This window comes from Megalops cyprinoides, chromosome 24, assembly GCF_013368585.1.
Source record: "Megalops cyprinoides isolate fMegCyp1 chromosome 24, fMegCyp1.pri, whole genome shotgun sequence".
Lineage (NCBI taxonomy): Eukaryota > Metazoa > Chordata > Actinopteri > Elopiformes > Megalopidae > Megalops > Megalops cyprinoides.
The window spans coordinates 13,300,814-13,327,772 of NC_050606.1; the positions used below are offsets into that span (position 1 = coordinate 13,300,814).

At 44.2% G+C, this 26,959-nt stretch overlaps 2 protein-coding genes across 7 annotated transcripts in view; one reads left to right on the plus strand and one right to left on the minus strand.

The window, feature by feature from the left end:
* Positions 1-208: 208 nt before the first annotated feature.
* Positions 209-16,580, minus strand: abhd3 (abhydrolase domain containing 3, phospholipase). The gene is made up of 9 exons (XM_036519278.1): positions 16,173-16,580; positions 14,212-14,375; positions 10,849-11,031; positions 8,699-8,744; positions 5,140-5,252; positions 4,049-4,222; positions 2,425-2,473; positions 1,333-1,498; positions 209-424 (listed from the first exon to the last, which is right to left on the minus strand). The coding sequence occupies exons 1-9, from the start codon at positions 16,332-16,334 to the stop codon at positions 246-248; spliced, it is 1,236 nt and encodes a 411-aa protein (XP_036375171.1). The 5' UTR covers positions 16,335-16,580; the 3' UTR covers positions 209-245.
* Positions 16,581-22,718: 6,138 nt separating this feature from the next.
* mib1 (mindbomb E3 ubiquitin protein ligase 1) overlaps positions 22,719-26,959 on the plus strand; it is a 101,857-nt gene continuing 97,616 nt past the window's right edge. For all 6 annotated transcript variants that reach the window (XM_036519597.1, XM_036519598.1, XM_036519602.1 and 3 more), the window contains exon 1: positions 22,719-24,365. In XM_036519597.1, the coding sequence (XP_036375490.1) occupies positions 24,137-24,365 (229 nt within the window). In that variant the 5' untranslated portion in view covers positions 22,719-24,136. The remainder of the gene's footprint in view (positions 24,366-26,959) is intronic.

Sequence of the window (26,959 nt, forward strand, 5' to 3'; positions counted from 1 at the left end):
TCGTGCCACAACTGAAAAGGTGTTAGAGAAATGCTAACCAGGTGAAACTACTGCACTAAAATGAATGCTTTTGCGCCTCGGCCTTAACACTCAGTGCACCTTGATTGTGCGTCGAAACGGATGTGCCCTTCTGAAGGTTATTGTTTCGGAAATGTACGGCATTGTTTCTTCTTGCTTACGGAGCTGGAAATGGGGTTGGGTGGTGGTGGTGGGGGGGGGGGGGGGTGCCGGCTCGGGACGGGCCGTTAAAGGTCCTGAAGGTGGTTCCCTTGCTCGATGACGGCCTTGGCAAACTGCCTGAACACCCGGTCCATGTAGGTGCTCTGCCGAGGCCACACCCCCTCCAGGAAGCCGATGTGGCCGCCGTGGTCGGTGATCAGGAGGGCCACGTTGGGGTTCTGCTTCACCGTCTCCACCGGGAACGCTGCAGGGGGCAAGAGGAACGCACATCAGTGCACGTCCAAACATTTCAGTAAAACATAACTAATGCAACACTCAAGTCTCCTTCAAATGTATTGACATTGACATTTACACTTGTTACATGATATGTAACTCCAATGCTGCAACATCTGCCTTAACTGGTTAACAAATGTATATGAAAGAGCCCTGTGTGTGCGTGATTGAATGACTTTGCTGTAACATTTTGTGACATAATATGTCTACACAGAGCACTCTGTCATTGCACTTAGTGAAGTGCCAGAAATGTTTCAATCTCCCATTCTGAGAAAGATACTGTTGTAAAGGGAAAATGTTTCAGGATAATTGCTGAGAAACAGGCCATATTGAAATGAATCCAATCTCTCATAAATCCCTTCACCTCTCAGGTTAAGCCTGGTGCGCCTCTGACAGACTGTATCCTGGTTGTGATTACAGGTCCATTACTCTCTCTCCCCCCCCCCCCCCCCCCCCCCGCATTACACAACCACAAACACAATATTGATTCAATGAGAATTATTTGAATATTTTCATTTCATTTTATTTTATTTTCAGAGAAGAAAGAACACAAATGAGAGAAGATAAATGGCATGTTGGACAGTCAGAGGGAAGATTAGACACCAGCTGTCACTCACAATCACAGAGAGGTCATTTGACTTGTGATGAGTGAGCGTACATACACCAGATTGTGGTTCCCGCAGATCCATTACAGGAAAAATGCAGTGGTGGGGCACTGCTCTGCCTTAGTAGGGAATTGCTGATCATGTTGTACGTGAGCTCCGATTTCATCAATGCTAAGTGCATTCCATTCATGTAATGCTTCACAGAGGGTGAAGAAGGCGGATACTTGTTGAAGACTGCCTCCCGGCATCGCTTACCATGTTTACCGAGTCTTACCATGGTTTGGGGAGAAGACGTCGTCAGCGGCGTTGAGACACAGCATGGGCACCTGCACAGACTTCAGCCGGTGGATGGGGCTGGCATCCCTGTAGTAGTCTTCGTTGGTGGGGTAGCCGAACATGATGGACGTGAACCTCTCGTCGAACTCCCGCACGGTCTTCGCCTGCGGAGGGATCGCGACACCCGGTGAGGGAACGCCACATGGACCGCCCTTTTGGGCTGACGTGGGACTCGGGTGGAATAGGCCAGATTGGAGATTACATTACATTACTGACATTTAGCAGACGCACTTATCCAGAGTGACTTTGATAGGTTACAACTTTTACATTACCCATTTATACAGGTGGTTATTTACCGAGGCAATTCTGGGTTAAGTGCCTTGCCCAAGGGTACAGCAGCAGTGCCCCAGCAACTGACCAGCAACCATTCAGTTATGAGCACTGCTCCTTACCACTATGCCACACTGCTGTCCTTATGGAGATATAGACAGTAATGTGGTCGGTATATAGACGGTCTATATGCTATATGGTCTATATGCTGTCCTATATGCTGTCCTTATATAGACAGTAATGTGGTCGGATTATGTCTGGCAGTGGTTTGGATGAAAGAACGACAATTTCAAATGTGGTAGTGGTGTGAGAATTCTCTATTCAAACAGCATGTGGCACAGTTTACAGAGTAGGATTCTGAAGTAATTGTGAGTCACTTCCAACTGTGACCTGATTTTCTGTTTTGGCCGTTTTAAATTAAAGATGAAAAGAATGCTAACACATTAGAAACCAACATCTAATCAATGTCCCTTACAACCATCTGAGGGCATAAACCTGATGTTGTAGCAGCCTGAATACAATCAGATTGTTCTGATTTTGGTGTCTATGTGATGATGTTCAGTTGAAAAATGCTGGCTATTTGAAGGGTGGCACAGAAAGCGCACATAAGACCCCCTCGGGAAAAGATTCAGAAAATGAAAAGGTGAAGTCAAATGAAGGGTTAAAGCTTCTTCAGTACTGAAACTCATTTGGAGCCCATTTTGGAGTGGCTCAGGCAGGGAAAACATGACATTCAATCATCAAATGGGATCAGCAGTACCTTCATTACGTGGTCAATGTCAAAGAGTTTCTCAAGGACGGGCCTGTGTCTGCAAGAGAGAAAACAACACATGTACACAGACAGAAAACCAACAAGCCTTCCATGCAGACGAAACTATGAACCACAGAGCTGATGTATATTTCAAAACTGCAGAGAAGCAATGTTCCGAACAGGTTTTATTTCAGAATGTGTTGTGCTTAAGGTTTGTCCCCTGATTTATGACTCTCATCTTCCTTCATGTCAGAATGACTAGTCAGAACCATCAACTGAATACATCCTATGAGCCTGTACATTCTTGTTGGTCATTCTCACCTTCCCCGCAACTGAAGAACAGGTTATTAATCACCTTTAACTGATTTTAATGGGTGGGTTGGATTTCACTTATGTCCTGATTTGATTTAAACAAAACATAAGACAGAAGCTTTTTACAATGCTGCCTAAAAGCTGGGAGGAAATCAATTCACCGTGACTGTCACCGTCACCCCCAAGCAGAGCTAGTCTGAACTGGACAGACAGGAATTCCATGGAGTTTTCCTTGCTTACACAATTTTGCGGCTTGAGCTAATGGTTTTCAAGGTTAAGCCTTTAGAATTCCATACAGCATTTTGTCTGTTATTTCCTCCAGTTTGCGAAGGATTGCTTTTCTGCAGGGAGAGGAGACACGTGGCTTATAATTTCATATAAAGCCCATTTGCACAGGATTGCCATCATAGCGTCCTCTCAGAGAGGGCATCCTCCTGAGGGGACACAGCACTAGCAGCCCGCAGCGGTTAGCTGGCTAGCGGGAGGAGCGGTGCCAGCGCGAGGCTATCCGGGCTCCGGAACGTGCCGTCTGCGAGAGAACGAACCCGGTGCCCCCGGCTCTGCCAGGCGCCGTGCCTGGCACCAGGGTCACGTGACACGGCTATGATGTAACCGGCTCTAACGAGGCAGAATCCCTTCTTTTGGGGCTTTTGGAGGCGAGGAGCGACACTCAGCCCTCATTTTACTGGGACACTGCCACCGGGAGCGGGGCCAATGCCCGATCCTCTTACGTGAACTAAACACCATGAACCGAGTCTCAATTAAAGTCTGGGAATGCCAGCCCGTTTAGAGTGCACATTCAAATTTAAAGCACTAAAAGGCTCCAGCTACATTTGAAATTTGTGAGTTTTGCCCTTTGTGTATGGCATATATAAATTATATAAAGTAAAATATAAAGTACAAAATAAATTTTTAAAAAATTCACAACAAATTTAAATTACAAAATAAATAATAATTATAATAAATGATTAATGATGAATTTAAAATAAATTTCCAACATAATTTGACTGTTAAGGGACAAACATTTGAATGTGAGAAACACGTATTTGGCACAATCGACTACAATTCACCGAAAGCGGTTCCTCCTTCTGCTTTCTATGTATGGTGAACAGGAGCCATCCGTATGGTGTTACTGTAGCCAGCCAGCACACCGTGCAGCAGAGTATCGCAACAGCTAACTCCATTAAACAGGCTGCCTGGCATATGTGCGGCGGGGTCGGATTCCTTCCGACGCTGGCGAGCGCTGTTCCGCCAGGAGGCGGCTGGCGTGGGCGGGCCGGTTGACGGCAGACCGGGCGGTGCCGTGGCAACCTGCGCTGACCTGTCGACGGACGCCTGCAGGCAGCTGGTGAGGTAGGAGTTGAAGAGGAAGCGGTCCAGGGGCTTCTCCAGCGAGGCGGTGCACTCGAACACATCCCAGCCGGCCGAGAAGACCACCACCCCGCGCAGGCACGTCTCCCGCCCCTTCCGGCCCAGGTAGTTGGCCAGCATCATCCTGAGGGGGAGCGGGGAGAGCAGGAGAAGAAGAGGACCATGGGAAATGTTTTTCTTTCTCTCTTTTTTACGCTGTACAGAGCTCTGAACTGAGCTGAACCCTTGAGCCCCTGTATTAAAGTACATCAGTCATCATGTTTATCAGGAAAGAACATGCATTATCCTCACAACAACTGCCCAAGTGAGGTTTAACACGCAAGGGGCTCAATTTTTTAAGTCACTTTTACTGAATTTTTAGGGTTCTCTGCTGTTTTAAACTGTTTAGTTACATCAGTTTACCTGTTTACCAGTTTAACATCAGTTTACCAGCAAACATACAAGCAAAACTTTCAACCTGAACACTTTCATTCTTTTGTGTTGGAAGTTGCTCTGGATAAGAGCGTCTGATAAATTAATATAATACAAATTAATGTAACAAAAAGAACACATTAAATACTATTAAAACAAAGAGGAAATACTCAATATTTCCTCTGGCAGGGAACCCTGTGAACTCACAGGGTTCAAAATCACACCAGCCGAGCTCCAGACTGTAACATTATCCCAGGCTCTGAGACTCTGGGATCAATGCCTGTGATCTTAATTTCACGCCATGACGACAGAGATAATTTCTTCTTCTCTATTTCAAGGAAAAAGGGAGTACGAGCGAGCTGCTTTCTGGGGAGCGTCAGGATTGGCTTTTAGCTGATGAGGCGAATAATAAGCCCTGGCCGCATCATCGGCTCCACGACATTAATTTTTCAGTGACTCGAGTGTTTGCGATCCTGTTGCGTGCACGTCGTGAATCTAAGCAACAGGCAATCGATACCTCAGTATTAACTGCGGTACAACTTATGAATGGGCTCAGGAAGAATGATTAGTAAGGGAGATTATTCAAGTGAGTGGAGCCGGGAGGGGGAGGGGAAGGGGGGTAAGACCTACCCTCCCATGGAGACGCCGGCGGCCATCAGTGGGGCGGTTGGGCAGGCGTTCTGGATGTGCTCGATGACAGCCTCCAGGTCCTCGGTGTTGGCGGCACAGTAAGTCCGAGGTGTCTGGGAGGGAGGGGAAAATCAAGGCAGGGCCAGAGAGGAGCATTCTAGTGACCCCTAAAACAGGGGTGACCTGACACACCTGTACTTTCACCTTTCACACGCGTACATGGGCATGCACACACACACATTCCTCTTGATTGATATTGTACCTGACATTTTTCTACACAGTTTTTGCTTCAACCTCCACTTCAGCTCGGTATTGATTAGATATTGAGCTGAAAAAACGTAACATATAAACTTTGATCCATTATTCGATCCACAAGACTGGGGATGAACTTCAAGTGTAAACTTACACCAAACCCTGAATTAACCCAAATTATAGCTGCGACCTGGGAAACCAGTAATTTGGCTAGACAAGGTATTCATCTTTCTCGACCTGTATCCTGATAACTGCGCAGAAGAAAATGCGAAGGGTCCTTATCATCAGAAATTTAATCTTGTGTTTTCAGACTGAAACTCACATTAATCTGCCAAAGGCATTTCCCAGCGCAGAAGTCTAAGCTAGAGCCTTGAATGTCTGCGATACTCGGGAAGCATTGATTGGGAGAGGAGGCGGAAATGGAAGCAGGCATTGCATTACAATGGGCTCCATCATTCACGACATGATCCATTTAAAGTGCAACAGGAAGAGCCTTGTTTGCCAGTGCAGACAGTCTGCCATCCCGTAGTGGTTAGCAAGCACAGAGCCACTGTACTCTCAGGTAAGCCCTGAAATATACTGTGGCTGATAAGGCCGAGTAAAGTCGACCTTCCATTTACATACACTTGGCATTTGTTTTCACAACAACAGAACAACAGAAGTGTCAGAGATGGCAGATGCATGTAGTTAAGACCAGATAAGTCCCAGACAAAGTCTAAGAGCAAGGCTAAGACTAACACAAGGAAAATCCAAGGCCAAGTTTATACCCAAGACCAAGTGCAAGTCTGAGGGTGAGTCAGAAACCAAAAGGCAATGCCACAGATTTTGAGAGAACCGCAGCCATGTTTTGGAATTCTCCTGAATCCTTCTGAACACATCCTAGTTGGGATCTTGTCTAGATCTCACATTCTTTTTTGAAATCCAACCAGGGCCATAATGTGACCATGCCAGCAAAGCTGGAGAATCTCCTAAAGAAGGGTTAGGTATACAGAGGCATATCTGTCATGGCCACAGCGTCTTTTCAAACAATAGTGGAAATTTCAGTGCTCCCACCTGTAATATAATGCCCTGCGAACAGATGCTAAGAGGCAGGATCTACAGCACTGGTGGGTGAGTGAGAGAGACAGTGACCAGACACCATTATTTCAGAGTGCTCATGGGAATATCAAAGCACACAATACAATGGGTCTATATGCATCACAAAGCCAGGACAAAAAAAAGGTTTGTGTTGCAGCAATGTATTGTGAGAACTTTTTTCATTTTCCATATGTATTCAAATGTAGTTTGTGGTACAACATTTTACAAGATAAGAATCAGCTACAAAAAAAATCTCTTTAGAATGTGAGGGAGCATGGAGAGAATCGGCTCCGGTAACATGAATAAAATGTATCCTTTCCCATGACATTTCAGTATGGTTTGAAAAGTTTTCAGCGCTTATGAGGAATATCTTTTTCGGATGTGATCTTTAATTAATGCTTTAATACAGAATTTGAAAATATGCATATCTGCTGTGGGTTTTGGAAAGTAGTCCTTGCTGTTGGAACCACACAACAAAAGGTACAGTTAGTTTAGTGAAGAAGCAGACAGGAGCTTTTCATTTCCTTGAAAATGTATGTAATGAAAATGTATGAATGCAGCTGAATTAACTAGCTGGCTAACAAATTCGTGCTATGTTTTATTAGCAAGCGAGGTGGTTGCTTAGCTAGCTTGCTACAGTGCCTTCAAGAGCAGAATTTGCTCTTGAAGGCACTGTCTCACTTCCCCTTTAATGACTGTTAGAGAACCCTTTTCAACTAAATCTTGGCTAGTGTGCCATAACAGGTTACTAAGAAATTCAGGCACTAACAATGTACAATACGGCTATTTATCTGAACCTGCTGTTGTAGCAGATCAAACAGGACAGTGGACCCCTTGTGGCCATCCCACTGATCAAAGTATGGTATGCATACTGATGTCTGAATGAAATTAACAACATTCCTTATCCTCTGCAGATTTTTTAGCTTTGCTGAGGCAGTCATCAGGGTTGTATGAACGCAGCGATGCCAACACTGAGCCAGACCCTATCCGGTGTAGCGGTTAGAGCCAAACACAATGAAAATAAGTCATGGGTTCAAATCCCATCTGGATCTCTGGTTGCTGTGCTGATGAGGACATTCGTCTCAGTCATCTTGAATAAAATTCAGCTGCATCAATGCATAATGTGAGCTGTAAGAAAGTGCTGCATGCTGACCTGGATGAGGGGATCTGCTAAGCAAAAAAGGGGGAGTGTATAACGGTGCATTGATGAAAGGTGAGTTAAAGCAAGACCGTGTGGAGTCAGCACCATTAATTCATAAAGTGCAGGCATGCTTTAAAACACATCTGCTTAAAATGGCATTGGTGCGTGCATGCCAAGGTCGTTGTTAGGATATCCGGACTTGCAATATTCCAGGTGCCTTTCATCTAGGTGCAGATGGATAAATCCCCCAGGCACTGACCCCAGGTAAGATTTCGATCTTTATTTCACACTAAATGGCTGGGTTTAACAGATCTCAAATCAGTTTCATCCTGGCGCGGTGACGCTTGTGCTATCTGTCACTTTCCAGCTATGCGGTCTCTTCCTAAGCTTTCACTGCATGTGTCAGACAGACATGTGAGGGCAATCTCAAGTCTAACTTTCAAGGAAATATTTTCTTCTGAGCTTTCCATCGGTGCTTTTAAGAAGAAGCCTGTACTGCTATGGGAGCAGTGGAGCAAGAACAGGGTTTCAAAGAGTGACCTAAAAATAATTCCCACAAAATTTGTGTATGCAAACCAGAGGACCACAGCAGTGCATTGTGGGTCCCTGTCAGCAACCACTGACATTGAGAACCATTGCGCGCTACCCTTTTATGCCACTCAATTAACTGGAGTGATTCAGATGACTCTGCCAAAGAAGGGTACAACTGCAGTGGGATTTGAGCCCCCCAGTCCTCTGGTCTGGCACCCTCACCACCAGCTGCGTACTTCTAGTTTAACCATTAATTATTATTGTTGACTCCTTATGATTTTTTGCTACTCTCCCTCACTTGTAAGTTGCTTTGGATAAAAGCATCTGCCAAATGCCCTATTTTTTTACAAAGGCCTTTAACTGATGCCCATTAACTGATAACTTGCCGGGAAACGTGGCTTACGTACAACTACAACTCTGAAACTGGGTAACATTGTACAATTCATAAACTCGACGTTTCACTTGCAGCTCTTTATAACCAATATAAAGTTCCTTTATGACCTGTTACCAACTGGCGGATTCAGACTTTATTTGAAACTTTAAAAAGGAATTCCTTACCAGGAGTCTTTCACCAGACACCCCTCTGTTGTTAAACACCACGCATCTGAAACATAATGGACATATACTTTGTTATCATACGGAATTTCCAAAGGCATGGCAGCATTGCAGTTGCATAGTTCAGCGGCAGTTGTTTGTATTTATAGTGCAGATTCTTTGCAATGCAAGCTCTTTCATACCCATGTAAGGGTATACTCGCAAAAGCAAATCCACTCTTTATTTTAGCATGTTTGACGCCAGTCTGTGCCTCTGGCCGAAGGGCTCTTTTTTATCCTTCAAAGGGATTTCGAACAGGGCCCCTTTCAAAGCTAATGCCAACGGACTGACCTTACATTCGAAACCCTTTGTTCCCCAGCCACTTTTGAGAGCGGGTTTGTAGCCTACCTGTGGTTGGGCCTGATGCTGTCAAGAAGGTCTGTCTGATCAGCAAACTGTTGTTTGGTGTGTGTGCGTGCATGTGTGTGTGCATGCCTGTGTGTGTGTGTGTGTGTGTGTGTGTGTGTGTGTTGGGGGGGCTAAGTGGCCCTCAGTAGGACCCCTGGGATTGGTGTTGTGAGCTACGAAAACCCTCACACCCCTGACCCCTGAACTCCTTCCAGAGGTCCCCATGTCCTGCTTATCTGAAAACCACTCCCTGTTTTTATCTTTGAAACTCAGCAGCTGGGTGGGGTAGGAGTGGTTTTGGTGGGGGGGTGGGGGTGGGAGTGGAGGTAGGAGTGGGGGTGCGGGTTGGGGGGTGCACGGTGTACAAAGGCTCTTGCTGCAATGGGGAAAAGGAGCCTGTCTAAGCCGCAAAGCCTCTGGGAGTAAGCCGTAATTCATTAAGCTATAAAGGCGGTAGGCGAGGGGAGGAAGATGCTGAGCTTGCCTCCTCTTTCCCGCACGCGCTCCGTTTGAAAGAATGAGGACGGGCGGGAGGGCCGGGGGGTGGAAACTGCATCCCTCTGCATCTTTGCGCGCGAGTGGCGCTGTGCTCTGTAAGCAGCCAGCTCCACACTAAGGACACCTGGCCGGCCCGCGCGCCCAATCACACACGGACCGCATCGGCCCCTCTCTGCTGGTCCCTTAAATGGTACCCCGGGCTGTTCTCTGAAACACTATCAGAAGTTCACGTTACCATCACCATTCATCATGTATATCTTAGTGGAACTAGAAATCGATCTTCTGGAAAAAGCCTGGAAGGCCTTGAAACTGAACCCAGAGGAAAGTGTTAAGTCTGACACACGGCACCGCGTTTTTGGCCCTTGCGAGGCCGATAATGGAGGGCAAACTGAACCGAAACACTTTCTAATCAAATGACCGAACGATTTATTCGCTCTCAGGACCACCCGAGCGCTATTTGTAAGTGTCTTTAAAAGCTTGGGATTTTGGTATCAAGAGCGCTGCCTTTTCCCAAGTCGATGTTGTAGCTAAGTAGTACGCCGTTTAATAGCTCATGTCGACGATTCACAGTGGACTGCGTTTTGACAGAGCCTACTCAGAGATGCTTTTAAAAGCGCTTCCTGTCTCCTCGGGGTGAAGATGCATGCAGCGTAGCTGACACTTGTGCTGTCTGCTTCACAGCCTATCCACAAACCACAGCACAAATGTGAAAACACCTGCAATTGAAAGCTCGTTTAGGAGAGGACATCGAACTCTCAAGTTCATGGCCCTCAGCCTGATTACTTGTACACCCCTCAACCTTTCCCTGCTAGCCGAGGCGATACACTCGGCCTCTTTTAAACATGTCCTCAGATGAACTATGGTGATGTGTTGAGCCGAGCGTTATCTGTGTCCATCCCGCTGCCTCAGCGCTTTTCGGTGCTTAAATCTTCATCGTTTCTGCGCCGTGGCTCGATATTCCTGTGCTGTTTCACTGCAGCTCATCCACTGGTCCTCTTAAGCTCGTCACGCTCACGCTAATTTTCCAGGCGTAACTCAGGTGGCTCAGCAGAGCTGCTTTACGTTACCGCACACCCTCCACAATGCAAACAATCCCATGAGTCACCCCTCCGCTTTAACCGAATCAGCCCGAGGCTTTGATCGAGTTAACTGGGAGCTTCTGTTGAAAGAACCGGGACTTTAACCGAATTAAGCAAGACTTTATCCGACTTGGGCGCAACTTTAGACAAGAGAGCCCCCCCCCCCACCCCGCTGCGGGCGACACCCACCTGTATCCCAGCTCGCGGCTCTGCTGGACCATGTGCAGGATGTAGGACTCCCGGCTGGTCCCGGTCAGGCCCGGCAGCAGCAGCACGGTGGGCCGCGAGGCCGGGTCCGGGTGGGTGGCACTGCCGTCGTTGTCGAACCAGTCCAGGGAAATCTGCCCGCCATCTGCCGCCCTAATGAGCTCACTGCAGTCATGCAGGACACAGATAAAGCGGAAACTATATTTAGTAACGCAACGCCCAACTGGACGCTATGCTCCGGTATATAAGCCCGGCTCTAATATTTGTCTCCCAGCCAACGAGCTCACGCTGGATGTTCACCCTGGCGAGTTAAATCCACACGAAATCCATAAGGCTTTAAGACATCTTTAAATTAGCAACTAATCCACAAGTACGGCATGATCACTGTAAGCAATTTCACTGCCTAATACTTAATACAGGAATTTATGAGCATCAAACCCAGGGTTTCCTTCACCTACAACATGCTTTGGCTGTTCTGTTGCATCCCTGGAGTATGCATTGAACATAGTCCTTTCTGATGACATCATGATGTGCTAGCAGTGCGCTATGTAATTGTAGACAGTGCTTTTGTAAAGATAAATAACACAAAAGATGTGATCAGACTATTGTGTGCGAATGCTGTTTCTCCCTTTGATAGTCTTTTTTTATTTTCAAAATAAAAGAATAAACACTTTAAAAACTTTTTTAAAAATCCAAAAATGACACATTCATCAAAAATTTCCCATTTCCTCAGTAAACAAGACACGCTCCTTGGCCCCCACATAAGAATTCAGTGTCTGCAATATACGGCTCTGTAAAAGCCTTATATGTTGACATAACAGTAACAACAGTAAACATTTGAGCTGACGTGGTTAAGGTTTGTGCTAACATAGCGGAGTGCACTCAGTTTAAAAGCTCAGCCTTGAAAACGCTGTCGATACAATCCCCTTCCCTGTTTGCAGATACATCGCTGCCTCTGCCAAAGAGGCCGAAGGTGAGCGATGGTGAACTCCCATCAACCCCGGCTTGCTGACACCTTGCTTTATCTGCACGATCCTTCCCCTATGATCTGACCGTGCAGGCAGCGGTGATGTGTCGGGGAAGGAGGGGGAGGGGGGAGTTTGGGCGGGGGGCTATTACAGAGGCCTTGAGTTATAATGGGGAATCAATATTTGGGCAGGGCCGCCACAGTCTGATGATGCCCTGTACAATCGGTGAAACAGGAAGCACAAGAGACCCCCATCCTCCTCGCAGGATATCTGCACGGAATTAGAGCCCGAATTAAAGCTGCGCTTTCGGTCAGCAACTGGACCGACCTGCTGGAAAACATCGGGAGCCTTTTTATAGACATGTTAATGCCTCGTTTGAAGGAATGTAGAGAGAGAACATTTGTCAGATGGCCCTATGCGTGCACACATGCACACGAACACACACACACACACACACACACACACACACACACACGTGCACGGGAATGGAATTAGTGGCCAGCCTCTGGGATCTGTGTCCAGTGGCAAATCTCAGCTAAGCCCGGCTTCTCCCCAGAGCGCGTGGAATTTTGGAGTATGGATAATTTAACCGTTGTCCCCAGAGTTTGGGACGTCAGGTGGAACCGGCACGAGGAAGACGGGCCGGCCGCGTGGAAGGTGGTCGCCCTGGAATTACGCCCACGAGGGCAGGTGGGTGATAAACATAGAGGATCTCTGAGTTCCCAGAACCGAAGGGCTGCCTGATTAGATACCGGCCCAAAGGGGCGAGGCCCCGGGTGAGCGATTGCCGGTTGAGGAGCCCCTGTCCTCTCGTGTCACGGCTTTGCCGCGCGTCATCCCATGGGACCACAGTTCAAAGTCTGCCAAATTGCACGGGTCGTAAAGTTTGCGAGGGCCATGTGAGGCTTCAGGCACCTCTTTCTGAACTGGAGTCGTGGCCCACCATAAACAACGAAATATTTTTGAGCTGAGCATGTGCTGTGTGTTGAGCATGTGTTTTGATTGGTGGAACTCGAAAAGGTTCATCCACTCATCGGGTGGTGAAAGAATGGGAGCCTTGATGCCAGAAATCGGTGGTAGTGTAGCATCATGGTAAGGGGCAGGGCTTGTAACCAAAAGGTTGCTGGTTCCATTCCCCGTTGCGCCACTGCTGTTGTACTCTTGGGGCAATGTACTTCCTTGGAAATATCCTGCTGTATAAATGGATAATTCGTAACCTATGCCATTTGTTCTGGATAAGAGCAGTTGCTAAAAATGCCAGTAACAATAAAAATCACTTATTTGCATACTGTGGCTGGGCAAAGATCCAGGCAGCTTTTACTACCTGCACTGAAACACAGACAAAAATCCACACCTTAAAAATGCACTATTCTGCACAGCCTCCTCAACCTAACAGCAGCTGAAAGCCAGGAGCCTCTGGGAAGACTCTAGGAATAGCTGTCTGTGACAAGACCTACTGAAAGCACCTTTATTTTCATTTCCGGCTGAGGCTGGCTTCAGTTCTGACTGCAGCAGTGGAGCCCGAATCTGCTGTTTGATCATTTGGACTTTGTATCCAAAGAAACCAAATCCCATTTCGCCCCCTATTCTCCCCCCTTGAACCCGTTCCCTGTTTCCCCCCTAACTGCTCCCCGGCTCACTTTGAAAATCCACTTAATAAATTAGTGTGCAAAGTGAAGTCCTGCACTGTAATCTTCGGGAAAATGTCCCGGAGCGGTGGGAGACGGCTGAGCCGACACTTTCGCACAAAGGGTCCCTTTCAACTTCCTGCTGAGCCCTGGCCAAACGGGGGGTACGGGGAGATTTATCCTGCATGCTGAAAAGTGGATGAGAAAGAATCAAGGCTCCACGCAGCCACGGCCCATTGAGGTAATCGTGCCCGCCAGTCACACTCTCGGTAATCCAAACACGGAAAACCTGCTCTGGACCCCCGCATTTACACATTCCCTCCGGTTTGCTGTGAGGTCCATATAATTTGAAGTATAATTTGAGGCCACGAAGGCGTGCGCCGCATAACCTGTGCCGTGAGAGGACTGATGGCGGCTGTGTGACTAAGATTTATGACCTGGGGTCAAATCCCACACGGGGCACTGCACAGCAGTGGATGTTATCAGGGTGCCCCTTTTTATCAGCTTGCAGGTATAAATGGTCATATAATGATCATATGGTAAAACAAACAATTTTGTGTTCTTTCCTGGGGGATTTAATATAGATAAAATTCCCCTGACGGACCTGTTCAAAGTCAGGAATCACTGTAATGCATGGGAGCAGGTAATTAATGTATTTACTTTACGTTATATGCTATAAGTTGCATTGGTGAAAGCTGCAATAATAACAGTGAGAATAAGAATAATTAATAATACTATAAAGGGCTTACTTCCTGTAGCTGACCCAAGGCTTTGCGGTGACGAAGGGCCTGAGCAGAGTTTGGACCCGGCTCTCCCAGCACCAGAAGGTGGGGTAGTACGTCTCCGACACCACGGGACATTGTTCCCTCAGGAACTGGCAGAACTTCTTCCCCCCGGCGATCAGCTGCGGTTTCTGCGAGACAGAGTGGGAGAGGGGGCACGTGGATGGACACTCTTCTGTGGGAGATGACATCAGTCAGCTCTCCGGTCTCATTTTTAACAGCGGCGCTGCCAAGTTTAATTCCTTGACAGTCGCTGGACTGGTTTTCCCTGTGGTTTAATTCCACAGAGGCCTTTCTGATTACGCAACCAGCCGAAGACTTCTTCTCTAGTAATGTGTAAAATGTGTGCTTTTGTGTGTGTGTGTGTGTGTGTGTGTGTGTGTGTGTACATACTATGCATATATATAGTATAAGCATGTATATGTGTAAGGAACAAAGCAACCCAAATGTTGATTCCCAGGTGGATAACTAGTCTTGTACCCTTGAAAAAAGGTACTTCACACAATCAAAATCCATAAATGGATAACAGGTAAAAATTGTGAGCTGTATGCCTTGAATGAGAGTGTCTGTTGAGCAAAGGCAATGTTATGTGACGCTAGGCTGGAAAAACACTAGTATGTAAGACAGTGGCAGGAGCAAGCTTGTTCCCTGTTCCACATTAAGCCTCCGTTTTGACAGGCGATATTCAGCTATCTAGCCTGTTCCTCTAGTGCAGTTTGCGACATAACACCTGAACACGTGTCACATGACGGTGCCACTCACAGCCACCGGACTCAACCGCTGTGACATCTCCCTTGGCAACCGGAGACTGCCGACATTCCCTCTTCCACGCGCTATGTGGCCTCGCCGGTAAATATGCCGGTAAACATGTCTCACATAATAACATGCAGGAATTGCAACAAAAAAGCACTTGGAATAACCCATTCTACACCTGCATTGAGGCTGTCTATTTGTATGTAATTTGACTTGTCTCACGAATTAAATTTTAGGCAATATTTTCTTCTTTTTAATGGCAAGCTACTTAAAGTCCACATTGATCACGTTTATAGTAAAAAACAATCAGTTGTTCCAATTCAAGGCGAGTATTCTGGAACATTTGTACTTATATGAACTTTGATGACAATTCCATAGTGTGTGATAAAAACACAGGCAACAGTAACATTAATATAAACTCGCATGGCTGTCATAGTGGAAAAGGTTACATTTCTGAGCGAAGAACCAAAATACCTCAAAGCAAATGAGTCCACTGAACATTTACATTTATATACAGTCTGAATCATGAACCACCCATCCAAAAATGTGTCCAATCAACATTAAGCACTGACTTGGCTTGACAAATGACATCGGTCCACATCTGTAATGTGCAGGTCTCCAATAAGCACAGAAATGTATTTAAATATAAAATAACATTGCGGATACTTGCAATGAAGCAAGCAGTTAGATCCACAGGTATACAGTATCAATACAGATGGGTCTATACTTATGCACAAACTATTGTTCCATAGTGTTTTATGCTTTGCATGCGCTTCAGACATTACATTTTACGTTTACTGCATCCATGAATAGGCAAGCATTGATTATATGTAACAATGAAAAATACAGCAAACTAAGATGTGAATTCGATTTGAGCGGGACAACAATATTTCGTATCCAAATTCATGAAATATATGCTTTATGCCATCACACAACGCAATAGCCTATAATGGATACTGTAATTTTAAATTTTCCCAATACAGAAATTGCTAGATAAATGCGGGATTTAGACATCATGCAGATACTTAGGGGTTTTAAAAATAATGGCAATGCTAAATACCGTTGCTGAATACCGTAAAAATAGTTGCCTAATACCGTAAAAAAATATTTAAATGATCCATGCGAGATATAATCGCTGATGTGATTGAAGTTCTTCAGCTACCTTGAAACCCTACCTTGGCTACCGAGATCAAGTAGTAACAAGCGTACGCGGCGCTGAAGCCGAGTACCAATGACAGTCCCACTCCAGACCCGAAAAGCCCGACTTTGACTTGGTTCTCCAGGTACAATGACAGGTCCCTCGTCAAAACATTGAGATCGAACGCCAGTGCGATCATTGCCAGGTCCCGGTTTACCACGCGTTCGAGGGCAGCTAAGGGCGTTCGGCGGTGTCAGAGCAGGATGGGAGCGTGAGGGCGAAGGACTACGGAAAACAGGGAGGCAGGGGATGGCGCTCCGTTATCAACCCCGAGGAAGGCAGTCGCTGCAACGCTAGCGTCACGCGTGGAGTGAACTCAGCACCACCTGCAGTAAGGACATTCCATGGTACAGACCGCCGCCGACTGAACCTGCGCACGACGGCTTTCAGCATCTGAGCCACTCCTGCGCATGGGCGAAAAACGGGCCATCAGCCCTCACAATCCGCCGGCCGTCTCCCAGGAGGTGAAGGACACTATGAGAGGAGCGGTGACTTATACAGTGCGCACTTAGCGAGTGACTGAGGGTCAGGGGCATAACAAACGAATCTGTATAATTACATTTTCAGATGTCATTATTTATTGGAAAACACCAGTCAAGCATGTGCATGGAATATTAATATGGTAGCCGAACATTAAACAAGTACACGACCCATGTCAGCTATACACATTCATTTCTGGATAATGCATGGTAACGTTTTTCTTTGATGACATTTTAGATACGATAAGGCAAGGCAGAAGGATTCAAATGCTGATCGAATACTGCGTTCGTTGCATTGCATTGAATTGCAATCGAATTTTGATTTGTAGAAAAAAGAGAACGTACAGGCTACATTTGCAACAACACAATGAATGCCATGTATAAAATGTGATGCGTGTCTGAAAATTGAAAAATTAAGAGGCTATTGTTTTAAAAGGTCCAAATAGGTGGTATGCTGTAATGCAAATGCATTTAGTATTTCAACAGGATAGTCAATGTAACAGTCTTGTACAAGACAAATCTTGCTTTTCATTTCTGAGAGTGGTCTTGTCCAGTAAGTAGCGGGCCATAGGCAAGCCACATTTTTTAGTATCTTTCTAGAGAATGGGTATTTCGATTTTCTCATCTCGCAGTGTGCACAGTCAGCTATGATTGTCTTACGTTTTTTACTCTGCTTCCTGACCAATCAGAGGCGGACACTTTGCGTTCGGCAATAAAACATTTGTTGTTGACTTTGCTGCCATCGTCTGGTTATAATAGTGAATTACATTTGATACCTTACATGGACGAATGCTATCTGACAGGAGCAGACAAGAAGCCATCTACCAGTCACCCCTATGTCATCTGACAGAAGATAACCTCTGTATATATTTAAATACGAGACATCTAATCTGATATTTACATTCTCATGCGTATACCTACTGATGTGTGAACAGTGTATATGCCTCTTAGTTCTGCATACATTGCAAACAACCTGTTGGCTTTCCGCTCTGTATTGGAAGTGCTATGTGGGTTATCATTCCCACTGCTGTTAGTGAATGTGTTCATATCGTATAGTGGGGGAGGAATAAATTGAATTGGTGCCTTCCAAATTCCTCAGCACATACACATACAGTAAACTCAGTGTTATGTAATTAAATAGGCCACCTCCATTACTTGTCTGTTCTCACTTGTCTGATTGCATGTGTTCTGTATGATAAATAACATGCCACAGACATCACAAGAATGCAGTGATGCAACTCTCTATTTCCCATAATTCTGGAGTATACTTAAAATATTATTTTTTCATTCTGATAATTCTTAGCAATGAGCCAGAATATGTTGCAGACTCTCACTGACCATAGTGCACTGTCCACTCAGAATGGTGCCATGATCTTCTGTCCCTAAGGGGTTGCTTAAGAACAGCTGCAATGTTGTTGTATGTCTCTGCAATGCCTTTCTGTCATGATTACACAACCACTAACATTGAGGTATGACATGAAGTCATTTGATGGGGACAAAGGATATACGTTATTAGTACCCGGAACACCTATGTTTATATACAAAATATAGACAGAAAGATCATTGTGATCTTAAGTCAACATTTGCTGCACAAGCTAAGGGTGAAGGCCTTAAGGTAACTCTGACAACAGGAAGATGACAACATGTTATGAGGTATCCTTATTACCCACTAAATATAATGAAACAAATGATAACAATGTAATTAATAGATAATCAATAATACTGCTTGCTCATGTGCAGTATCTAGTAATTTATACAGAGAAAACAAATAACTGAATTTTGGTATTATCATTATCCCAAAATGTGTAATCAATTATTACATTTTGAATGTATTTCATAGATATCATTAACTTTACATAAAACAAATTATATTATCAAAATACAAATAAAAAACACAACTGCATACAGCAACTGACTGGGGCTTTGCTGATCATGCTTCAGGCATGCTTTAGGCTGGATGAGGCTGAAGAAGTCATGTGGCCTTTAAATAGGTAGCACCCAGGAGGAACATCTATAACTACATTTTTTGTGAATGATAGGTCCTGTCATTTATATCAGGTATATTAAAATCAATGAAATGTCATGTATGTCAATTTAGATATTGGAAGACAGTGATCTGTCTGGTTGATACTGACCAGGTTGTTTTTTGCATTAATGCTTTAAGACAAACTACAGTGGCATCACAGTATTCACACCCATGTTCGTAAGTTTCACAACAGCAAAGAAAGGCTAGGGATTCTATTTCCTTCTCTTAGGACAATTCTCATTACCCTCCACAGTTATAAAAGTTTTTTATCTATGAACTTTATAAAACAGAGACACGTTGCCTTTTTAGCTTGGACTTAGACACTCAGAAAAGCTGCAAACTGGCTTGTGTTGACATTGTTCCATGCAATAATGTTCTTTATTTAACTTTATAGAGGACAGTCAACAGAAGAAAGTTACACCCAACTGGATGTGGATGTCTTGGAAAATGTCTAGGGAAATTTTATGAAATGAGAATATATTTTGCATCAAGACAGACTGACCTTCCAAAGTTAGTCTTTGTTTCAAACACTCCAACACGCAATTCGCTGAACTCTTTACACACCTGTCAACAGCTCAAAAAAGATGAACCAACGCAGTCCGTGCGTTACAGACAGCTGGTCTGTAAGAGGCTTGTCAACTTCACAGTCAGGATTAAATAAATGAAGCAAAAAAGAGAAAGAAAGACAGAGGAAACAATGATTCCATCTTTAAAGATCTAAAAACAGGATAAGCCCGTGAAAGAAAAACTGACTGAAATAGACTATGGCACCAAATAAAAAGAAAACAAGGTTTAAGCACGCCACAGATACCCAGCGCCCTGAAGAAACAACTTCCTTTCAAAAACAAATGCACTATGAACACAAAATATGCACACTGAATTTGCAAGACCAGCACCAGCTGAGAGACTGAAAGGGTGGGGGTGGAGCACCACACCCAAAAACACCTGGTGTGATCGCTGTCTTACCAGTAGGAATGCTGACATGAAAACAAAAGGCTGATCTGCTAAAATAACTGAGGTCCTGAACAATGTGTGGCACCAAACCGCTGAAGACAATCAATAATTTACCTGCTTACTACTTACAAGCACTAAAAATCACAAACAGTTGGCAGTTAATTATTGAAAGATTAACATTGTTTGTGATAGATATATTGCATATATATGACAAATATATTTCCAATCTATGGTAAATAGCTTTAATTACATCTTTTGTTTTTGTGATGGCTTGGTGCTGGTTATTTTACTTCTCCACTGGAATCTTTATGGAAGGGAAATCACAGTTCATCACTGACAGCTGCTGTCCATGATGAATATTCAAGCTCCTATGAAATACATACCTAATTCAACCCAACAACAAAGTTACTTCCTGTGTAAGTGGGTGGAGAAAACAAGTGTATTATAATAAGGATGACTGGCCAAGGGTAAATATCACAGCGTGCGTGGCCTCCGAGCTTTGCTTGAGACCGGGCATGGAAGAAAGAGCCGGGGACAGGGGATTGCCGTCTGTGAACATTTACCCCCCGTTGTTACAGGCTAACTGTCGGGCTGTGTGGATCGTTGAAAACAATAAAGTTGCCTATGGTTTCCCAACGATGGTAGCACCCTATTAGAGCAAAAAGCACTAGCGCTGGGATATAATATAATGGGATGGGGTACCTGCTCTCATACGACATGAGGTGCCAACTGACACAATATGAAAATGTTATAATACTTTAATTATTAAAGTATTGCCTTAAAAGCCTTAACTGTCCAGTGGCAACCACGCACCCCTTAAAATTGAAAAAAGAAGCCTCGTAATTTGTGCGCTGCCACTACTCCCCAGTCCTTATTGAACTGTACCAAACTGATGTGTGGCAGAACATTAGCTAAGAATGCTACAATATGAAGCTATCATATTCAGCATACCAGCAAGGTGTGAGAGAAGGGATAATACAATGCACTGTCAAAATCAACAATGAAATAAGAGCAAAGAAGATGTATATTTATTGTTGTCTGTAGCAACAGTGACAAGAGAAACCTTGAGCACGGGTGGGCACTGGACTGATCCTTGAGGGACCCCAGTTGACAAAGGATGGTTGATGGATGTTGCAATCCTTTGTGTCAATGGCAGTTGAGTGGTTCAGGAGTATGAGAGCAGAGAGTTCTGCTAATGTTGAGTGCAGTCCATTAGATAATGACAGGAATGTGGTCTCTGTGCGGAGGCCAGCATAGGCCATCTGGAGTCTAGAGTGGTTAATGTCCATAATATCATTCTGTAAAAGAAAAGAAGACAGAAATCTACGAATGGCACGTAAACTCATTTTGATAGAAGGGTAGCAGAGACACTGGGCAATATTTTTAAAAAACTTCCCATCTTAAAATGTCTCCAAAAATGGGACATAAACATTTAATGCTGTAAAGATGACTATTTCATCTTATATTGCAATATTAAGTACAGAGAATTAATTCATGAATTAATTGAAAAGTCCCAAACTGCTGCATGCTAGCATCTTTCCTGTTGATAAGTAACATAAGTTTGCCACAATGTGCAATTTTTAAGTTTTGTTAGTTGATGTCAGAATGTCCCTTGTCCTATCTGTTACAAACAGAGTTCACAAATGATGTAATCTGTATCTTCTCTTATTAGACAATTGCACAAGACAAGTTCCTGTCCAAGAATTTGAAAACTTGGTGTTATCATTTGTGACACACGACATTCATTTATAAAACTATGAGATTTTTCAAGTGCATTTTCAGGTCATATTTTGCTCTGCTTCAAGAGAACACCCAAAATCTGAAAAGGGTATTTATGAATAATTTTCAGTCAGATTCTGTGAAACTAGCCATTAGTCTCACAGTTTTCCACATTCAGATGCTACCTAATCTCAATGTTGACAGCCTTTTTCATAGATATGAGCCTTTCTAGCAATAGGTAGTTTTGACAGTTTCATGTGAATCAAAACATGTGTTAAAAAACATATATATGGCTACAACAAGAAAACAAGAAAATTATGAACAGGATGGACATTATGAAATATCTCCTGGAGAGGAAGGGGGTATGACATAGACATTTTTCACTGCCACCATTTACTGTTTTGTAAGATAAAGTGTTCATATTTAACTTTCACACGAAATCAGATATGGTATAGTGTGATAATGTACATACGTACGTGTAAGTTACATGTGTTTTGATGCAAAGCTTATACAACAAATACCTTACAAAAATAGGAATTATAATAACAACACATGGAAAGCAATGTTGTCAGAGCACCTACAACTCTTATTCCCATAACAACCAAGTTAAAGTCAACATCAGCTATGCCATCCCAAGTCAAGTTGCAACTTGAGTTGGATTATGATACTCAGATCATTAATCATTTCCCTTATTCCCTCTTGCCGGCGGCATTTTCGACGTGTAGAGAAAACAGTGACATCAAGAACTGCAGACCACTGTCAATAAACCTCCGTGATATCCACTCCTTAAATGTTTTAAACCGAGCTATCACAAACAAGAGAATATTTAAAACAATAAGTCTGCCACACCCCGCACAAATTCTCTGGATTCAACCCTGCACATACTGAAAAATTGTATTTTATGGAAGTTAAATTAAGTTTAACTTTATTTAGGAACAGCGAGTGAATTGTACGAGTAACTTATTTTCATTCATTCATTTTGAAACATCAATCCAGAGGGATAGGGAATCACGTCACGACATGACTTAAAATAAAGCAAAATAAAAACAACGTAAACCATCGGAAATAAAAATCCGTCCACGGATATTCTGAAAATTTGCGTTTCTTTCTGGCGCAGATAATGAATGTACTGTTATTATCATCGCACACGATAATCACTCATTTATTATAGGCCCAAATATGTCAGGTGGTAATTTTACACCAATAAGAGTAGAAAGCGCATACACTCTGATGAAAAAAGTAACGCAGGATGTTTTCGTCTGCTGCGCTGCGCTTTGGTCCATCCCAACTTTACGTCAGGCGCCGCGCACGGCAAATGCTAGCAAGTTCCCACAGCCTCCTCCTCCGTCTGCTTGGACTCTGATTGACAATAATGGCGACGCGTTTGTCTTGAGTTTGGGCTCAACGATACAGCTTAAAATACCTCGCCACCGACGGCCATTCAAACATCTGGCGTCCTGGTGCGAACATGCAAATGATCTCTTCACCAGAGAGAAACTAAATATTCCTGAGCAGGAGGCGAGGACTGAAGTTGTGGTGCCGGAATTTTGTGAGAAGCAATACAAAGATCTCCCATTTCGTGCTGGCGTGCGAGCTAGCCAACGTTAGCCACAAAGAGTGGATTTTTCCTTGGGCAGAAAAAAACAACGGACAGCGGGATTCGGAGCCAGTTTCGTGATATATATTGTTTTTTTGCAACAGAAGAAAATACTTGGGGAGAGAGGACGTTTGGACAATTAAAACGCCTACCATCCAAGTCTACTTTGTTTCAAAGATCCAGTCAGACAGTAGCACCCCCATTTTGAGCTAGACCCCTGTTTTAAAGGGATACTTGGAAAGGAAAAGAGATTAGCTAGCTAGCTTCTGTATTTGAAGTCGCGCCATAAACTTGGATCAACCTATTTACTGTTAAGCTTTTTTACAGTCTACCTGCGTCTTGGAGAAGATCGCACTTGAAGGCTAGTTACCGTTAATGAATAAAGTTTGGGAACTTGGAGGTCCGTTGTTTGGTTAACCGCCAGCTAGCTAGCTTGTGGTCTCACAGATAGCAAGGTAATATAACGTTGCTAACTGCGGAGAAAATACCCGCCGATTTGGGAATACTTTGTAAACAAACCGTGTATACATTCATTCTGTAACCGGGGTTGCACCGTGGGCTGGTTGGTTTTGATTTTGTTTTCATCCTCGTCGCACGTTTTAGCCTCACGCTTCAGTTTGTCTTCAAGTTAGCTGATAACACGGTGCCGGGCGATTGAGTCGTGAGAGACCCCAGCAATACAAAAACAATCAGCGGACTGACAGTTGCTGCTCTGCCGATAACATTTAGTGGTTTTTAATAGCTAGTCCGCTAACAAAAAAACAAGGTAACAGGATTTGTGTAGCAAGCTGACGATAGTTAGCAGGGGAGCTAGCTATCTGGAGAACTTGTTAGCAAGTCGTTTGCAAACTTGGAGCACAAATAGAAGCTAGGTAGCTTGCTACCTAGCTAACCCATAATTACGCCATCTGAGTGGTTTTAAGTTGCGAGAGTGTTTGCTGGGGCGGTTAGCATTGCCAAGCCGCTACCCCGGTTTTGTTTGCTCAGTGACCCTCGTTGTACGTTGGCTAATAACAGTCGTCGGACGCGCTAGCTAGCCAACTAAGCTAGCCAGCGAACTAAATGCACGGTGCGAGAAAACTTTCAGGTCCGACCTAAAGTAGATCTTGCTAACTGTTGCTAAAAAAAAAACCCATCGCCCTTTTCTTGCCGGATCTGCTCTGTAAATGACCACCGGCAGGAATAATCGAGTCATGATGGAAGGTGTGGGTGCGAGGGTGATCCGGGGACCGGACTGGAAGTGGGGGAAGCAGGACGGCGGAGAGGGGCACGTCGGAACCGTGCGGAGTTTCGAAAGTCCAGAAGAAGTGGTGGTGGTCTGGGATAACGGGACCGCGGCCAACTACCGCTGCTCCGGGGCTTACGACGTCCGGATATTCGACAGTGCGCCCACAGGTAACGATTAGTGTAGTCCACAAATATAAACTTACATAAAAAAACTGAAGTTAGCATAACGCATAGGTGTATACTGGAACCCTTGATAAGTTTTTATGATTATAATGACAGCAAACCGCAAGACCTAACTATATGTGAATGTCTTTTAGCTTGTTAGCTGTTAAGTAAGTTACTAAGGTGAGTACTAAGACACAGTACTATTGTTCTGATTAAAGTGACACAGACATAGGTAACCCAGAGTAGCAGCTAGCTTTCATGATTCTCAATATATGTGGTAGAACTAGCCCACTATTCCATATTTAAGGTAACGTTACAGCACTTTAACCATGAGCTAGCTACTTCTCAGCTTGCCTTCTCTTTTAACATTAGCTCTTGTATCTCTTCTATTCCTGGTTTAGGCCTTATTCGCAGAGCGCACGGATAAGGTGACTAGTGTCGCTTTCTTTGGTGCCATGATTTCACTTTGATCACCACACAAATTGTCCTTGTTTTTCACCCCTGCAGCACGGCGACCTGTTAGACATTTAAGTACAGTATTTATTAAGTTGCACTTTCGCTTTACATTATTGTTTGTATTTTGCTTCATGTTTGGTTTCACCTGGATACTGTGCGTAGCGTTAACTATTTGCTTGAGGCATTGCTCTCCTGATAAAGGTCAGGTTAAGTTACAGGGATCTGCCTAGCTACTGTAGTCTGCCACTACTGACACTACTAATATAGCATTTGAATCTTATACCACAGACAGATATCTTTAGGTCAATGCTATCTAATTCGAATTAGCCAGGCTGGTGTGTTTTGTGGTCCTTGAACAATTAGTAATTAATCTTGAAAAATTTTAATTGCTTAAATGTGCATAGAAAACATAATACATCCTTTATTAACTAAGACTTAAATATAGGGTACAGTCCGTTTAAGCAACAAATAAACAATTGGGCTGTGTCATGTTGAAGCTAATTTCCTTTAATACTGTCTACTTAATAATATGATGCCAGAATTAATTAAATCTGCCTTCTTTCCAGTAATAACTAAATGCACTGACTCTTGAAAGACTATAAAGCCTTTCAGATGGCAGGCCCAAAGACTTTCAGCAATATCCGCATTGCTTGCACTGGACCTGTAGTCAGAGGGTTGCTGGTTTGAGTCTTGGCAGAGATACTGCTGAGCAAGGTTTGCAAGCAAGATTTGGAGTCTGGGTTGCTTCAGTAAATAGCCATCTGGATAAATGGGAAATTCCTAGAGTGGTAGACTATTTTAATGCAGCCTATACTTAACTCATGCGGCTAAGTGAATAAACAATTGTATGGGAAGCTGTATTCAAGAGTGTAAGGTCGTTTTATACATGCAGTGCTAATACTGGAAATAGTGTTTTATTGTGATTGGGAAGTGTAGTGTTGTCTTCATACTCCCATGCGCAGGCAGTGGAGGTGTAAGTATGGGGGGGTTGGAGGCTTGTTTGGCAGTGGTAGAAGCTTGCGTAAATGGACGCCTTCTCACTGAGAGATGAGAAACAGGTATCGCAGCACACCCCGGTTGGCAGAATGACACATCAAGCTGTGTAGGTAGCAGGGATTACAATAGTAACTCGGAGAATGTAGCTTCGCTGTGAGCAAAGCAGAGCCCTTTACCTGGGTAGTTATTTTTGTGTCCGGGGGAAACGCTGAGCCGGAGGGAGGGTGGGAGTACGCTTTGCATACGCGGAATGTCAAATTCGAGCACTTCAGATGGACTGCAGCGTACGTGCTCCCTTGTGTGACAGACGGGGTAGAACCGGATTGTCGAAATCATTCCTTCAAGAGCTTAGGGCGCGCCTCGGTGGCCCACATCGCTCACAGATTCAGAAAATGATAATCAAGAAGAGAAGTTTGCAGAGCAGTTTTGTTGTCTGGCACCATTACATCAGTCTGTATATACTTTCTGGAAGGGATAAAATGGTTCTCTTTACTGCATTTCGTTGAGGTGACACATTGATAATGGTTTTGTTGATGTTTTAACATGCTTGTAGGGATCAGTAATCCAGGAATAACTACTATAGATTTAATTGGAACATTTTGAAGTGTGGAAATTCAGAATGGCTTCCCTTTTAGTCCTGTATGTTTGTATGATTTGATTTAGCAAGGGAGTCCCTCTTCTCTGAAACCCTCGGAACTATTAACAACCTGGTCCGCACAGCTGGGTCTGGTGGATAAAGGGTGCTTTGGGCTGGGCTGAAAATGGAAGGCAGAAAAACACAAGCCAACCAACCACAATCTGTTAACATAGCCTACATCCAGATGGTGCTTGGTGCCAATTAAATACTGAGCCTCGGTACAAAGTAGCTAAATGCCAAACTCATTAACTTTTGTGTTTACAGAGGTCTTAAAATGATCAAGGTCCTTAAATAGATCACATTTTCAGACACACAGCCCCAGGCATCTCGGAAGGAAAGCACACACCACTTTGTACAGCACTCGGTTAGGACTTCTCTTGTACTGCAAGCTGCTATGGCCGGAGCATTGTCGAACGCTCACGCAATGTTATCTGGCACCTGGTTATCTAGTGGAAGTGTTTCAGGCCTCTTAACTCTTGATGCAGATTTCATCTGGCAATGTTTTGAC

Bases quoted from the DNA above. Each gene is read 5' to 3' on its own strand.
- abhd3 (XM_036519278.1), bottom strand. From the start codon at position 16,334: ATGATCGCACTGGCGTTCGATCTCAATGTTTTGACGAGGGACCTGTCA. The intron at 11,032-14,211 runs GTAAGCCCTTTA...GCATGACTGCAG, and splicing joins CCTTGGGTCAGCTACAGGAA to TGAGCTCATTAGGGCGGCAG. The intron at 5,253-8,698 runs GTAAGGAATTCC...CCTCCCTCCCAG, and splicing joins TGTCTGGTGAAAGACTCCTG to ACACCTCGGACTTACTGTGC.